The 17,440-nt window shown below is 37.8% G+C and overlaps 2 protein-coding genes across 9 annotated transcripts in view; one reads left to right on the forward strand and one right to left on the reverse strand.

The window, feature by feature from the left end:
* Positions 1-11,692, forward strand: part of PTCD3 (pentatricopeptide repeat domain 3) — a 30,483-nt gene extending 18,791 nt beyond the window's left edge. The window contains exons 15-24 of the mRNA XM_004691600.2: positions 809-898; positions 1,185-1,213; positions 1,904-2,010; positions 2,951-3,029; positions 3,124-3,214; positions 4,038-4,123; positions 4,602-4,750; positions 6,236-6,277; positions 6,646-6,804; positions 7,036-11,692. Coding sequence (XP_004691657.1) covers positions 809-898; positions 1,185-1,213; positions 1,904-2,010; positions 2,951-3,029; positions 3,124-3,214; positions 4,038-4,123; positions 4,602-4,750; positions 6,236-6,277; positions 6,646-6,804; positions 7,036-7,114 — 911 coding nt within the window. The 3' untranslated portion in view covers positions 7,115-11,692. The remainder of the gene's footprint in view (positions 1-808; positions 899-1,184; positions 1,214-1,903; positions 2,011-2,950; positions 3,030-3,123; positions 3,215-4,037; positions 4,124-4,601; positions 4,751-6,235; positions 6,278-6,645; positions 6,805-7,035) is intronic.
* A 144-nt stretch (positions 11,693-11,836) lies between these two features.
* The window catches only part of IMMT (inner membrane protein, mitochondrial), a 33,440-nt gene continuing 27,836 nt past the window's right edge, over positions 11,837-17,440 (reverse strand). For 2 of the 8 annotated variants that reach the window (XM_012731505.1, XM_004691601.2), the window contains exons 12-15: positions 16,728-16,951; positions 15,195-15,326; positions 13,933-14,062; positions 11,844-12,960 (exon numbers count right to left, since the gene is read on the reverse strand). In XM_012731505.1, the coding sequence (XP_012586959.1) occupies positions 12,347-12,960; positions 13,933-14,062; positions 15,195-15,326; positions 16,728-16,951 (1,100 nt within the window). In that variant the 3' untranslated portion in view covers positions 11,844-12,346. Of the gene's footprint in view, positions 12,961-13,932; positions 14,063-15,194; positions 15,327-16,727; positions 16,952-17,440 lie in introns of all 8 variants that reach the window. The other 6 variants (XM_012731510.1, XM_004691602.2, XM_012731509.1 and 3 more) reach the window with 5 other exon arrangements.

The following is a 17,440-nucleotide window of genomic DNA, read 5'->3' on the forward strand; positions in this document are numbered from 1 at the left end:
AGCATTTACCAACAGCATTAAAAGGGACTGGATACATTCGGTATTTTACCTGAGTAATACTATCAGGGTTTGATAATTAAATGTGTTAAGTACAATGTGCTTGGAAGGTACATATATATGTATTCATAATCTGTTATTGTCCATTTTCCCCAACCTGAGAAAAAAACCCATGTTCAGAAATGACAATTTTAGTTCTTTTCTGTAATACTTGCTATATTTAAAAAAAAAAAAAACAAGAGGTGATTATGTAACTCAGTTAGCCAGTGGATCCATACCTAGGAAATCATAAAAGTGCATTGCTATCATTAAAACTGATTGTGTGTGATTTGTGTTTAGATAAGGAAGGAAAGAATGTAGAAAAAATGCTATATTTGAGGGTTTGTAGGTGTATTTTCTGATTAATAGAAAGTTAATAGAAAGTTCATGTGATTTTTGAAAGACTATCCATTAATTCTAGTTTTCTTCTTAAACATCTTATCTGTTCTTAATGGTTACATCATTATTAGCAAAAATGGTTTTATCTAAATGTACACATGTATGTGTGAGAGACATACAGAGTGTGTGTCCCACTCTAAAATTAAGGATCCTGTGCTACTAAGGATGGGAAAAGACTGTCCATAACACATGTCCACAACTGGTCACTATCCCAGATTTTATGGGTAGCTGCACTCATACACATCCTTGAGCAAGGATGTACCTTCCCAGCTTTGAGCCAAGCCTAAGCAGAAGTTGGAGTAATGTTTGTGCCCTTAGTGGTGATACCAGAAATGAACTCACAATAAAACCTATGTGCTTTCCTTTTTTGCAGAAAACCCTTCAAAGGGCTCATCTTCAATAATCCATGACATCATGAATGAAATAATGGGAAAGAAATTTTCCCCAAAGGACCTGGATGATGGTAAGTACAGAAATTGCTGCTGTAAGGCAGAGAGCCTGTTTTTCTGAGAACCAGTTACTAGATCCCTGTGGTAAGGGCCACAATTGGCTTAGTTCAGTGGTCTTTTAAGTGATTATTCTTAGAAAGCCAAAATTCCTGTGTCACTTCGTTATTCAGCCAACTCTGTATTCCTCTAGGTTTATCTTATATAGTAGCAGTTCTGTTACCAGCTGGGGTTTTTAAATATTATGACTGGAAAATATATTTTATCCATGGTAACCAATGTTTCATGGACTTTGATTTTCAGATATGTTTTTCCAGTCAGCCATGAGAGTTGTAAGTACTGTTTGACTTGTTATCCTTTTATCCATTTCCTCAATTTATCTGTGACTGGGGGATGGAGGGACTCTGGTTCTTTCATTTCTTAACTCCTTTATGTCTTTGGTTCTGAGTTTTTCTTTCTCTAAAATCTGTTTTAAGCCATAGACCAGCCCTAACCTGTACTTATTGTATAGATTATCTTTTTCATACTTCTGTTCAGGTAAGATTTCAGAGTATTTCATATTTGCCTAATAATAGCTTTTAAATTGATAATTTTAGTTTTTCATCTTATCTTCATCATAAGAAATTTAAAGCAGTTTCAGAATAAGCATATTCATTTCACTAAGGTTGCTTTTATAGTCTAGTGTGTATCCCTTCAGACACATTTCATGGTGTTTTGTTGACAGAAACATCGTATTTCGTAGAAGGGAGAACAACAATTTACTTAACTCTTCTCCTGTGTATGAATTTTGGGTTATTTTTACTGCTATAATACTAGTGAGCATTTTTCTGCAGAAAAACCAAGTGTTTTGTAGGATTGATTTCTGAAGGTATGTAATTGCTAGAGCAAAACAATTCTAATTTAAATTTAATAGAATTTGGGGGTTTTGTTTTAAGGTTTTCCTTGAATTTCTTGTTTACTCTAATAGTGTATCAGCATAAATACTTTCACAAATAATTGTGCTTATTATTGCAAATTTTCAGTGTTCATCTCTCAGGGATCTAGAACTTGGCTACCAAGTACATAACCTTTTAAACACTGGAGACAATCGAAAGTTAATTGGACCTGATCATCGGCGTAATTTCTATTAGTAAGTGTACTGGCAATGCATCCTTCTTCATAGTAGTGGAGCACCTTTAGCAGCCATTAGATAGTGAAGTGTGAGGCTGTTAGTCCTCCAATCTCATCTCTGATTTCAGAGTGTGTGCAGCAAACTCAACAGTGTATGTTAGTTGGGCACTTTGAAATTTAACCAGTCCAGTGAAAGTGATGTATTAGATTGTGATATCAAACATGTATTTTTTAAGCTTCATTTCCTTACAAAACTTTAAACCCACATATATTTTTGCTTTGCATCTGTTTAGTACTTTTGAATTTATAACAGTATGAGTTCTGGAAGGTCAAGTCACAAACTTTTTGTTTTTAAAGATGAAGATACTGCAGCCTCCATAAAAGGGTTTGCTTTTAGGCAAGAACTTAAAGGCAGTAGCCTTTGTGTGCTTTGTTTCACACTGAATGCTTTTAAAATCTCATCATGAGGGCCCTCCCTGCTGGTGCAGTGGGTTGAGGCACTGCACTGAGAGGCTGGGGCCACTTTCGCATGAGTTCAATTCCCGCCTGCCCCAGAGGTGACCACATGGCGTGGCAGACCTCTCCTGACCCACCCCCTGATCCCCTCAGCATTGTACTTCATCCATCTGCCTGTTCTGCTCCCCATTCTGTCTCTGGTGAAGCCTCTCACCACCCCTGAGCCTCTGGCCTGTACCCCAGTTCTGTAAGCACAAATAAATCTTAAAAAAAAAAAAAAACCTCATCATGAGGAGGCTGTCATGAAAGACCATTTGAGGATAAAGTTTTTGTTGGAAAGTCCAGAAGGCAGTTAGCACCTCCTAGATGTTAACACTGGCTCATGTAACTTGAAATTGTTTGCAACTTTTAAACTTTTAATTTACACTGAACATGCCATCATACAATTTAAAAATTTCCCTACTAGGTATTTAGCCAACATTCTCTCTTTCTCTCCATTGCAGTTCTAAGTTCTTCAGTTTGCTTTGTGCAATGGAACAAATAGATGTCACCCTGAAGTGGTATAAGGATCTAATACCTTCAGTAAGATGATTCTTGGCCTCTCTTTTATCATTCATTATATGTTTGTGGTTATCTTTGCTGGTTAATATTTTAAAGATGTATTTCCTTTAATTAGGTCTATTTTCCCCACTCCCAAACATTGATAGATCTTCTCCAAGCCTTAGATGTGGCCAACCGACTAGAAGTGATTCCTCAGATTTGGAAAGGTCAGTTTCAGTTTCTCTCTCCAGGTAATTCTGTGCTGCATTTTGCCTAACATGTTAACATTGTGTGATGAAAACTTCCATTTTTCACCTAACTGAATACATTAGTTGAGGCCATTTGCTCATGTTATATATTGTATGAATTAAGTTATACTGAAAATGATCTAAATTAGTTCGTATGTTACAGAAATAAACTGAGGTTAGTGGATATGTGCATGACATAACAAAGATCAATGCTGACTACATATTACACTCCAAGTCTAAATATAGCTCTACAGGCCAGGTCTGTCATTCTTCTATTGTTGCTTCACAGTGGTTCGGTCATAATCAGTGAGTGGTATTTATGTTTTTAACACAGAATACCACAGTTAGAAACACAGTGGTATTTATGACTGTGTGTGTGTGTGTGTGTATACACACACACACACATATATATATATATAGGCTATAGAGGTTGATTGATCATGAAGTCACAGTCTGTCTGCCTCAAGATTCCATGTCTGACATGTCGGAAACACTTACCATAAACTATACCATTGACAAATTATGGTCTTATCTTGTGTATCGGGCGTCTGTTCAAGCATAGTGTGTGCTGTATTTAACACCTGACCAAGGACAGGTTACTGGCATTAACTTATCTGCTCTTCTGTCCTTTTTTTAATCATGAATCATTCTGCTTTTTTAAATCCTGAAATAGATGTCATCAGCTTATTTTCATCCACCAAGAAATAGGGGTGACATTTGACATTAGGTGAAAGTCAGCCAGCCAGACTTGTATTGGTTTTACATGACAGTGATCACTTCTCACTATGTTCTTTGTTTCAAGATAGTAAAGAATATGGCCACACTTACCGCAATGACCTGAAAGAAGAGATGTTATTGCTCATGGCAAGGGATCAGCACCCACCAGAGGTAGGATTACATTGACTCTCTTTTTTTTTTTTTTTTTTTTTGTTACTGTTACTAAAGGGGTATTAGTCATCATAGCCTCTGGTCTTAGCTTACAGGGGCCTCTGCCACCTAAACACATATAGAACTATACATCTAGACATAACCCACTACTTGCAGGATATTTCTAAAGTCATGCTCATTCTTCAGTCCAAAGCAAGTAGCATGAAAATAGCTTGTGTCTTGACAGTAGCAGCTTGCAGCTATTTTGTTTGGTATCTGAAAGGAAAACCCATTGGGGCTTTAAAAGAAATACTAATAGAGTTATTTGCCCAGGGCAGTGTGCTTTCCATTTTTTTCTTTCACCTCTATTATTTGTACTGTGATGTTTTTGTTCAGATGAAAATTCATTCCTCCACAGTTTTAATGGGCCTGTGGAGATCTGAACTAAAATTATCATAAAACCAATCCTGCAACTCTGCTGACTCTTAGAACCTCTCAGCTTCAGGTGGCATTTGCTGACTGTGCTGCAGATATCAAATCTACTTATGAAAGCCAAGATGCCAGACACACCACTCCAGATTGGCCAGCCAATCCTCTCAACTGTATAGCTGTCCTCTTTTTAAGGGCTGGGAGAACCCAGGAAGCCTGGTGAGTACAATACCACAAGTTTAAGTTAGAAGAATTTATACTGGGTCTTAGAGAATACTTTATCTGAGTAGTGTAGGTTTTCTAATCTACATGATCTTATTTCTAGACAAATGAGTAACTGAGTTTTCTCTGCAAGCTTTCAAATTCAGCAAGTCCCATGGGAACATCACTGAGAGTTTTTCTTGAAAACTGTACATGGAAGAACTTACTAAGTTAGTTGAGTAATGACTTGGGCCAAGAATATTTTTGCCCAGCAACACTGTGTAACAGAACTTTATTTTAGGACCTAATATACCAATTGAAAACAGACCTTTGGAAGAAAACCAATACATGAGGTATTTAACAAACAGTATGGTTAAGTGGGCAAATATGTCACTATCTAACCCACTTATAAACAACAAAGTGACCCAAAGAAAACCTTTGGAAATGTTTTGGCTATCTAGTTATTATTTTACTTGGTGGGTGTTTTTCCTGAATCCCAGCTTAAAATGTGGACTTGGACTTAAGGAAACTGGCATTTATCAGTACTAACCAAACATGGCCTTGATTGGAATACAGCTGTGATTTGTCAGCACTTTATTCACATACTAATTTTTAGTATTTGTCAATGGAGACTTTAGGCATATTCATTTTTTTAGCAGAGACATCAACTAAAGAATTATTTTTTAGGTATTGTGTTCACAACTGTTTCTTCTGTGTTTTGGATATAAAGGTTTTTTACCTCTTAAGAGTAATGTGGGTAACTTCTGCACAGGAAAGGAACTTGAACATAGGATCAGTATAAAATGTAGCTTCTCACTATCTGTAGGAAAAGCTGGTGAAGGCTTTGCTGCCTCAAATGGTCTTAGAGTTGTGAATCATACACATGAACTACCATGCTGCTAATGACATAATATTTGATGCTCAGGTTTATTAACTCAGGCAGGCTCACACTTGTTATGAATCAGGCTGTGATGATTGGCGCAGGGGTACGGACCTCAGCTGAGTCATGGGAGCTGAATGTATGTGTTTCTCCTTTGTCCTGCATGTGGCAGGTTGAAGGTGAGCACTTACATGAGACTGATGCCTTAATCTGAGCCTGCTCTTCATAACGAATTTTAGGACAGACCTCATGCTGAATTGTAACAGAGGAAAGAGAATGTTATCTGTTGCATCCATCTCTTCACACTGCCTATAGGACATAGGCCCTCCCTGGGAGGACTAGTGAAATCCCAGCCATTCTCTTAAGTAGGAGCAGATTAGATTTTCCCATGAAACTTGTGATATACATGTATGAAGTTATGGTGAAGGAGCTGAAGTACCTGAGGTGACTGATTAAAGATGGTGTTGGGAGCTTCCACTGCAGTTAGCAAGGAGTCTGTGTCTCTCAATCTAGGAAAACAGCTGTGTTCACCCAACTGGCTTATACTGTTAGTATTCATAATCGTTCTCGCTTATACTGTTAGTATTGTATTCATAATCGTTCTCCTACTGTGTCTTGTACAGGAAAATGTTGGGACTTTTCAGGAAGCATAATAAGATCCCTAGGTAAGTTGTCATAACTTCCTGTCATGATTGGGATTTTTTCATATGTTTCACCCATAGCAGTTGGGTATTCCTCTGATAGAAAGCAAATGATAGTTCCTGCCACCACATGAAGCATCCTGAGGTACACACTATTTTTTCCTGTGTTTTACTAGTGCAATAAATGTTGGTATGTTGAGTAGGTTCTCAGTGGAGGCATATTGAACCACTGTTCATTATCTCTTTGACCCTTTAAAATTAGATCTCCTGTAACTTCTCCTCCAAAGCTACTGTGGGGCATTTAAAACTTGAACTTTATAAAGTACTCTGCTTGTAACTGAGGGGTGAAGAGTTTAGTTGGGAAATCTTGACATGTTATATCTTTTTAACAGAAATGAATTGCTGAATGAGTTTATGGATAGTGCAAAACTATCCAACAGTCCTGCCCAGGCAGTTGAGATAGTGAAGCTAGCAAGTGCCTTCAGCTTACCAATTTGTGAGAGCCTCACACGAAGAGTGATGTCAGAATTTGCAGTGAGCCAGGAACAAAAGTAAGTGGGTCTGAAGGAAAGATAAAAATGGAACAGACTATTTGTCCATCTACCCCATTCAGATGTTTACAGATTTCCTGTCCCCGATAATTCTTTTGTCATTTAAGTCAGGAGACCAATATATTTGACTGTTGGCGCCATTTTCATTAATGTACTTTAGTGTACGTACACACAGTCCTCCACCCCTAGGCAGAGTTGCACTGTAACTCTCTGGTTTTATTTTTCTTACAGGGAAGCCCTAGGAAACCTAACTGCATTGACCAGTGACAGCGATAGTGACAGCGACAGTGACACCAGTGAAAGAAAATGAAAGTGGGCGAGCCAGGAGCAGCTGCCCTCCTAACGTAGCTGTTTTAACTGTACAATGATATAAAAATGTCTTTGTTCATACCTGATTCTGAGGTTTCCTGAGTTCTCCATAGATGAACAAGTGCATAGTATGGATTTGATGGACTCGGAGTACAGTTGACACAACACTACACTGGGTCAGATTCCTGATACTCACTGACCATCCTTCCAGGTTCACCATTTAAACAGAAGCAGCACTACCATTTCTAGCTCTTTAGACACATGCTGAGTACAGGACTTCAGCATGAACTCTGTAGCCTACGTTGGCTTCACGCACACATCGGTATGGCTGCCCTTGCCTGTTGTGGACTTCAGCCTTTCTGGGCTGGTACTGCTTGACCTTAAAGATGGCAACTAAAGGAAGTTCCTACATTACATCTCAGTTTGTGTTGGATTAACAGTATCCCAATTTCAGGAAATTAGATGTGGAAAATGTGCATCAAAATTAAACAATAGCACAGAAAAAACAATGTAATACACATGTAAATATTGTAATTAATGTTTCCGTATTTTTACATAAGATTACCTTTGCCACCATTCCTACTAGACGTGGGGCTTGCTGCAAGAATGTTCCATTTCGCCCTTGTGTCTCTGCTAATACCTTCTTTTAAGTTGTGCCATATTTAAAAAGCTCTCATAAGTAAAGGCTTGTGATAATAAAAGGACTGAAATGTGTTCTTGGGATGATGTTATTAGTAAAAACCAATGTGGTCAAGAAAATCTCTGGTATGAAATACGACTTTTTGGTGGTACTGGAAGCAAACAGGAACTTGTGGGTTTGCACGAGCCGTCTCACAAAGCCATCACCAAATTCTTTGCTCATATCTGACACAGACTTCGTAAGGCTGTCCTCCATGAGCTGTTGTCTGCAGGCAATCAAATTTATCTTTGCTCTTTCTTACAGGGTAATACTACATTAATGCATGTCATAGACGTTTACGATCCTTTCTAGGCCAGGACCCATCCATCCATCCTCAGAATCCTAAGTACTAGTTTGTATTTTCTCCTTGCATTTAAGAGTTTAAGACCTCTAATGAAGGAAGGGACGCAGAAGAGGAAAACAGTAATTAGCTACTTAAGTGCTTATGTACATTGCTCCATTAGCCCCTTGATATACCAAAGAAAATGAACAAAACACATAGGGCAGATTAGCCTTTGATTTTGGTTTACAATTTCCAGCTAGACAACAGAAGCCCTTGCCTCTGGTTCATCAACATCTTCAAACACCTGACTACTGCGGCCATTTGCAGTGCTTAAAAATGCAGGTACACTTCTCCCTACATCAAGTCCCAACTGATTCTCACCATGTTTTGTTTTGGTTAATGAGAAGTCTACCAGTGAGGACTTGTTCTGTATTCCAACATCTATATCCTTGAAAATGTTCCATGTGTACCTGAGAATATTTTACTGTTTTTTGAGGTAGAATAACACAAATTTTGAATACTCCAAATAGCCCCCTCCATCCTCAAACACAGTCCAGATGCTTTCATTAGTAAATTCCACCAAAACACAAACATTCAAAAATCTAAGTGCCCTCACACTTGCAAATATTGAAGAGGGAACAGTCCCCAAGTAAACACCAAAAATCAGGTGAGGACATCACAATGAAAACTAAAGGTCAGTATCTGATGAACATACATGCAAAAATCCACTAAGTACTAAGTGCACACCAAATTCAACAATGCTTCAAAATGATCATACACTGATTTAAGTGGGGTTTACCCCAAGGATATACCTGATCACATCAACAGTATGACAAATTATGGCCACCTCAATAGGTACAGGAAGCATTAGACAAGTTTCAAGCACCAATTATGTTAAGACCAATAAAATGGATACAAAAGGAGCACACATGGTCATGTATGATAAACCCATGGCTAACATCGTACCCAAAGATCTAAATGCTTTTCCTCCAATCCTACTTGGTTCCTTTCAAAAGGAACCAACAGCCAGGTCAAAAAAGCAAATGGGAGTGAAGGCTCATGGAATGGTTATGAGTAAAGCGAGGAGTCTTCTTATCTGTAGAGTAAGCTTTACTGTTGCCTCAGAGATGACCAGTGTGTGGAAATTAAAAACTGACAGATAACTGGCTCAACATAACAGACCCGTAACAATAAGGTGAATGTGGAATGTCATGTCTTTCAAACTATTGAGTTTGAAATTAACTTTTGTGAATGACAAAATGAATCAAAATCTACACTTATTCAGTAAAGTTGTGACAATACATTTATAATGCACTGGATATATGGATACACATACAAGAGTAGATTATGGTCCGGGTCATGGTCAAAACAGTGGAAAACATCAAAATGGGATATGCTCTTAAGTGCTATAAGTGGCAATGGGTACAAGAGAAATGGTTAATTATAAATATTTAAGTATTAAAAAATATTTTGCTGATAAAAGCAACAGGCTAGGGCAATGACTGAACAAACGTGTAAAGCCTGGATATGGAAGAATTTCCAGCCTGGCTCAACTAACCTATAAAATGTTCATCAATTGTCATAGTTGGGACTTTTGTTGAGGATTGAGGACAATTAGAAATCAAGTCCAAAGACAAGCTAGAGTGTAGCAAGATTTTAGACTTGAATGTACAAAAGGAATAAAGGTCATAATAGAAGTTATTCCCAGGAAAAGCTAATCCAACTTCATTGACTCTTGCCTCTACCCTTGAGAACCCCTTTCTTATCCTCAAGACCCCATGGCAATATCCCTACCAAACGAAGCCAGTGAAACCATTTCCCTCCCCATACAGAAAATGATGGTGATCAAGTAATCCTCCTCAATCCCAGTCTCCTTTGCTTTCTCACATTCCCCAGCCTACCTCAGGGTCCCTGAACGCATCAAAGAGAAGGAAACCACAGTTGCTTAGCCTTGGTCAGAATGGGAACCACTGGTCTGAGGAAAGGCGACTGGTATTTTGTTCTTTTTATTTGCCTTCTGTGTTAAATTATCTGTTCTGCACTGAGTTCAAACAATTTAAAGTTGACAACTCATTTTGGACCTGGAGACTGTATTTATCCAGAACCTGTTAAAGAGAGCAGAGGGTTTAAATTAATGCTAAGGAATACATAAGTAGCATGACTTAAAACTGTCTAAAGTTAGCATTTAGCTTGTTACATTTATTTTGAAATTTTAAAACATTGAAACAAGGACTGGAGTTGTAACATGAGATGAGGAGTATGTGTTCAGTGTTGTAGAATTCTGTCTTACAACACTCAGGAAAGAAACACTAAATTCATGATTTTTAGTTTTAGATTGAAATATACATAAACTGCCCTGTCCTAATTAACTCAGGCTGTATCTGCCTTCCCCAAACTCTCCTCTTTGGATTCCATCTTATTAAAATAGAACTGTGAATTACAACTGAGCTGTAAAGCCTCAGCTCCTTACACTTGAATGGTTACTGAATGACATCTCAGAAATACTGAGGTCTTAGGCCCGCAGACAAACACCTGGCCAAGGAGTGTCCCCTTCCCACCACCACTGTTTCATCACGGGCAGCAACTGTTCAGAGGTTTGCTAGAGGAAATGCTAAGATATGAAAGCCCTTGGCCTTCATCTTTAGATTTACGTTAAGCCACCTAGGCTCACTTATCCCCACCTCAGGGAAGAAGTCCACAGTCCAGGTACCACAAAGAAGCAAATGTCCTCTCTTGTCAGCTCATAAGACAGTGTGTGAAGTTACTCTTGGGTTCCATGGGAAATTTAATTTTCTTATAAACTAATACTCTACACATTGCATGAATTAAAATTGAGAAGCAGGTAGTCAGTTGTGTAAGTTAATATATTTTGCAATTTCATTTCATTTCAGAGTGGAGGAAGGAATTTAAAACTGCCTCATCTTCTAGTAAAACCTTAAAAGCCCACAGGTGCCCAAATTGCCCCTACCTGAATTTAAGGACACTCCACAAAGCATATGTGCCACGGAAAATGGACATGTTGAATTAAGAATCCACTTAAGAATATAAGGAATATTAATGTTAGCCCAGACCAAAATGAACCAATGGAACCCCAAATCAGACTTGAATGTAACAACCCAAATTCATATACCTGCAGAACTAGAAACTAGAACCTTCTTCCCTTCATGTGTAGGTATGTTATTCAGATAAATATACCTCTGCAAGACCTCTTTGTAAAAATATAAACCCTAACAAAAGATTAATTTGAAAAGAAAAAAGTACTTTGAAGTCAAATACAAATCAACAACAGGAATTTGTTAATGTATACCTAACATGGCAATTATTCTCATTTTCAGAGAAGTGAACTAAAGTTCTCTGACTTTTATGGTAAATCAAAGATGTCAAAAAATTATTCAATCCCTTTAAGGCTACAGGCTCACTATCCCCACCTCAGGGAAGAGGTCCACAGTCCAGGTAACATAAAGAAGCAAATATGAGCTGATGAATTGTGGAGTTGTTTTTTTTTTTTAGTGCCACAGAACAGAAAAGAAACATGTATCACCAGTAGAAAGAAGCAGGGCTGTAGAAATGTTCATGTGCATATACAAAGGGATATGGGTATGTCTCTGTGTGGGTGTGCTGGGTTGCAACATGAATTGTAATCTTTTTCAGCAAAATCCTTGAGATACACACTCTCCTTGTCCTTTGCAATCACTAAACATGTGCCCAATTATTAATCTATAGGCACTCTGGCTTGGACATCATTTTTAAAAAAATTGATCAGAAGGAATCTGGTCGCTGGAACCTTCAAAGCCAAGTACAGGCCTTAGACTTCTGGAACCCTATCACGGCTGAGAAATTCTGGATGCCTGGGACTTCCACTTCAGCTGTTGCTACTTCTCAAGGAAATTTCCTGCACACACAACAAATTTAAAATGGCAGTTTCTGAAAAGGGATAAACTATGACATTTCCATCTCTTTGTTTTATTCAGTTTGCTCCAAGGGCAAAATCAATAGTAATAGGGATCACAAACATTATTTTGATTGGCTCACAAGCCTGATCAGTAAAACCTGAAAAACAGAAAATGTTACACAAGTTGCAAAGAAAGTATTCCTGGTGTTCACTGACATGATAGCAAGTGGAAATAATATAAATGCAACAGGTGTTAACATTTCGAACAATTGTAACCAGCTCATTTTTAGACCACCCTAGGGCCCTGTTGCAAACTCTCCATTCATCACTGCAGATTTCCTTTGACATGAAATATGACTTACAAAACTCTTCCTAGACCTTACTCTTGCTGCACTTGAGTGGTTCCTATTCCTACGGCGCTGGCATATGCTGTCAGGATTTCCACTATCTGTTTAGTTTCTAGGGTCATTCGGGCTTCCTTCAGCCAGTCCTGTGCGACTCGTCTGGACTCCCCCTTCAGCTGATTGACAAACTTTGCTGCCAGCTCCAGATCACCATGCTCAATGCAATAGGAAGCATATGACAGTAATTTAAATGTGTTTATATCCTCAGGGCTGAGCTCCGCGGGTGGCTTGAGTTGTTTAGGTGGGAACAACAGTAGGGACTGCAAGTAGGAAAGGAAGTATTGGTATAAGCTATTTCTGGTTTCATCGATCATTGCTACCCTTCGGGCCAGTTTTTGAACAGCATAAAAACGAACTCTAAGGGTTTCTTCACTGTATACCCCACGGGTCAGGGATTCTGGAGGGAGAGCTGCAGTTAAAGCTTGGGCAAATTCACTATCAGAACAGCTGACTCTGATGGCCTCAACTGCACTACCCAGCGGGACAGTGGGCAGATCTGCAGATGCAGTCTTCATGCTGTACTTTAAAGCTTCCACTGAAAGCCATAGTTGATGGGCTTTTCTGGCCTCCTCTTCAGCAAGTGCATGACCTATAAAGGAAAAAAAGGTAGAAAAAGTATTTTTTTCCTAGCTGCATGTCCTCATATATCCAGCAAACTACTGCACCTTGAACAAGTAAATCTATATACCACATGGAAGAAAGGACCAGAGAGCACCTCTGCCAAACCCACCCCACCACTTACTTCTGGGCTGTTCCTTCCTATCTGGCTTCTATGCTGTGCCCTCACAAGGTACAGCATAGTTAATGAGGCCTTTTTACAAAGCCACGGAGGAAACTGAGAATGTATGTCACAAACACAACCGAATGATCTGTGACATCTAAGACAGTGCCCCTCATTCAGATACATTCATCTTCAGAAATGTTTAAGAAACATGATATTTTAATTAGTCTAAGACATTAAAACCCTCAGAAATTTCCTTTCAATGCATGGGAGACTTCAAATAACTTTAATGGACTGTTGGATCTTCAAATTTCATTAGTATTTAATTTATTCTTAAATTTTGTCTGAGAAAAACCTTCCAAAAATCCCAAAGAAAAACCATGTTATCAACATCCTTACTGTCAGGATATTGTCATTTCAGTGTGGCACATAGTGTTCTCAGCATAACTCCTATCCATTTGCTGGGTGGAATCAGCAAGTCACCACCTCCAAAATAACCCTCCAACAAGATTTAGACACATGTCAGCAGGGCATGGAGTGTGAGCACTGGGTTGTATGATCTTTTTCCCTATTCAAGGCACATAAGATATAATTAAAGAGTGTTGGGAATCTCATGTTGGTCAGTTGATGAGTAAGACTTCTTGTTATTTGGATTTAATTTTTATACTCCTTTTAATTGTTTTCACAACTCTGTATCCCATACTTATCAAATCTGGATCTAATTTTCTAGGAAATAAATTTAAGTAGAGGGACTTCAGTATCTTCAATGCATATATCCCATTATCCTAACAAGGAACTATTCTAAGAAGTTGGACTAAAAATTATAAGTCATTTTCTCACTTTGAACAGCCTGTTCAATTCCTCTCAGTCTGGCATAAGCAGTGTTTATATCCAGAGTAAAGTTGTCAACTTGCTCTTGACTGAGTCGACGAAACTGTAATTCTTGTTCAGCAAGTTTCTCAGATAAGTCCTGAAATAAAATATAAATAGTATACAGAAAAAAAAGTTGATGCTACCTTAATGTCTATCACTTACTGCAACACTTGAGTCTCCTAGTTACTCCTTCTTCTAGAAAAAGAAGGCATTTAAAAATCTCAAAACAGTTGTAATGAAACTCCTACATTAGCATACAAGGTTTCAAAAACTTCCTAACTCCTACATTAGCATACAAGGTTTCAAAAACTTCCTAACTCCTACTTTTGATGTGTAATTTTCTACAGATTTATTGAAGAAAGCTAATATTAGAGAAAACAAGCCAGGAAGACAAGCAAGCTATTAAAGCAAGATACTTTATAAAAGTAAAGCAATTAACTGTTTTGTCACCTAGCATAGTAAATCGACTCCTCTATTTAAAAGCTTATCCTATCTGACCTCTATGCTGTGCGTTCAACAAGGTACAATATAATCAGTGAGGATGTCTTACAAACTTATGGAGAAAACTCAGAATGTATGTGCACAAACCAACTGAGTGCCATTTTTATCAGAAATTACCCATCGAATAGAATTTAAAATACCTTTTCATATTGACATAAATTTCAATTTTCAGGAAGATTTTCTCTCTTGGAGAATCTCACTTCCTTCTTATAAGACAAAATAGTAAATTAATATTATTATACATGATTCGTTGAGTAGAAACTAAGTATGGCTAGTGATATCCTTAATGATCTGTTGTGATTCCCAAACTTAGCTACCCTGGTAGTTTTCTCAGATTAAAAAATCTGAGCACTACCCCATCATTCACAAAAGTTTGTGGGGAAAAAGCACAGGACATACATGTCAAGTATTATCTACATTTCTAAAACCCCTGTATCTACATTTCTAAAATGTATTATCTACATTTCTAAAAAGCTCTGCAAGTTTTAAAGGCTCAAAATGACCAGGAAATATATACAAAGTACATCTGTTCAACTCCACTTTTACCTAAAGAGCAGGCTGTAGATATACAAAAGCCTTACTTCACAAGGCCAAGAACAATTAGAAATCTTTGTCCACTTTTCTAGTTCTCTGCATAGAGGATGAGAAAGTACATGAAAGGGAAGGAGAGTAATATAAAGAAGAAAAGGAAGTTGCAGGGGAGTTGATGCTTTACAACCGGTCCTTACCTGCTCAAATTCATATTTCAGTTCCTGTTCTTGTACCCGAAGGACATCTCGTAAGTGATCAGTGTGAGCAGCAGCCTGTCGGCGAAGCTGAGTCCTCATTTCATTCTCCATGGCATCTCTAACTTCTTCTACCTGCAATTGTAAACATAGTAATGCTTAGTTCTCAATTCCCTATATGTCTTTAGGAAAAGAGAGGCTAGTAGCAATGATTTAAGTTTCCAAGACCTGAACCCCTGTGATACACTGAGCAAATTCACATATACTTTGTATGTGAATCAGAAAGCTGGACATTGGAAGGAATCTTAAACAAAGTCACACAACTGTGGCCAAAAAATCAGATTTTAAACAATGATCTATCTCTAGCCCCAACATCCATGTTTCACTCACAGGGTATCTCTCATATAAAACAAGCACTCCCAAATCATACACTCCTTGAAGAACTAACACATTCCAGATCATGGGAAAATGTAACTATGAAGAACTGAGATTAAACCATTTCAGAATAATCATCCCATGTGACCTTATAATTCTCCTAATTTATATGCTCAATCTCCATTTTCTCTCTTGTCAAGAATAATACCTATTTTAGCTCTATGCCAGTAAAGTTCTTATTATGTGCTTATATGCAATGGTGTTCAAGAAAGAAACCTTTTGTTTTATGTGGCATATATTTCAATGGAGGGATCAGATCATAAACAAGCAAGCAAAAAGATATTTCAAATTATGATACTTGTTTTTTAAAAAATAACTTGAGCAATATGAAATAAGGTAATAACAAGGTTCTTTTACAGATCGAAAGGCTAGGAATTTAGTTGCTGTAACACCCAAAGCCCAGTGCTAACAATACAAATGTTTCAGTCATAAAACTTCAAAGACACAGGAACACATACAAGCGCTTGGAAAGAGTTGAGATGGATTAAAAACATTTCCAAACTAGAGCCAGGGCATGCCAGAATTTGAGACTGAGCAAAGAAAGCACCCAAAGAAGGGCCAGCAAAGTGGGAGAAAGGGTAGATGAGTGTGGTGTCATGGCAGCCTCAGGAATAAAGAGCTTCAAAGATGCAGTGGCCAAGTGTGCTGCTAAAAGGACACAAGGCAGGATGAGTGCTCATGTTCTCAAATCCTTCTACAGAGATCTATTTGATGGGCCCACATAGAGACCACACAGGCTATTTCATCCATTATTAACCATCAACCACTTAATAACACTCACAGAGAAAAATATATTCAGAATCTAATAGATTCTTTCAGCACTGCTTTAGGGGACACTACCTGCTTAAAGATAAAACAGGTAGTGGAGACACCAGCTAACTGTTGTCTCTACACTTGCCAACTTAAAGGAATTCTGCTAAATCCAATTCTTCCTTAGAAGTTCTAACTAGAAAAGTAAAAGCCACAGTTCCACTCAAGAGGCAGACAGGCATAACTTAAATATAGTATTCTACAGTCAGTGAACGACAGTATTATTTCTAGAAATAGGTAATCAAGTATAATCTACTTTAAAAGTTAGGCAGTTATTTATATTTCTTTTACCTTTTTATCCTGTTCAGCCTGTATTTCACCTCTGTGATGTTCTAATGCTTTTGCCACAGCAGAGTCAAATGCACGCTTTTCTTCCAGCTTTTGTTTTTCCAAGGCTAATGCAATGTGCTGCTTCTCTTTGGCTTTCTGTTCTGCCAGCTCTTTGTTTAGCTGATCAATGCGGCGATGTGCATGAGCAATTAGGGAGTTCAAATCATCTGTAGACAGCTTGCCGGCTAAATAGAAAGCCATATTAAATTGTTAATGATTTCACCAAAATTATCCATCAATGAGGTAACTTGCTACAGTTGACTGTAATTTAAACAGATGTAAAGAACAGCAAAAAGTAGCTAAAATTTGAAAAGAAACTTAGATTTACCAATGCAATGAGAAATCCATAGCTAGTGTCCAACAAGTAAAGTGTTTTCAATACCAAACAAAGCAATTTAGGAAGGCCTTAAAGTTTTTAATCAGTTCTTTTCCAGGAACACAAATTATTACTTCCAATCTGAATTTTAAATCAGCTTTATCAGCTCACCATAATGTTGCCTCTAAAGATTAAGTTTACATAAATAATCACATCTGTATTTTCTTTCATACATAATCATGATTGTACTTTTTCCTAAATTCAAATTCTCTCAAACTTTTTCCTAACAAGAGATTTTGTTCTTGCCCTTTTATGGCATTAAAAAAAAAAAGGGGGGGGGCCTTCCCTGGTGGTGCAG

This window comes from Condylura cristata, unplaced genomic scaffold, assembly GCF_000260355.1.
Source record: "Condylura cristata isolate star-nosed mole 26May11 unplaced genomic scaffold, ConCri1.0 scaffold00031, whole genome shotgun sequence".
NCBI classification, from domain to species: Eukaryota; Metazoa; Chordata; class Mammalia; order Eulipotyphla; family Talpidae; genus Condylura; species Condylura cristata.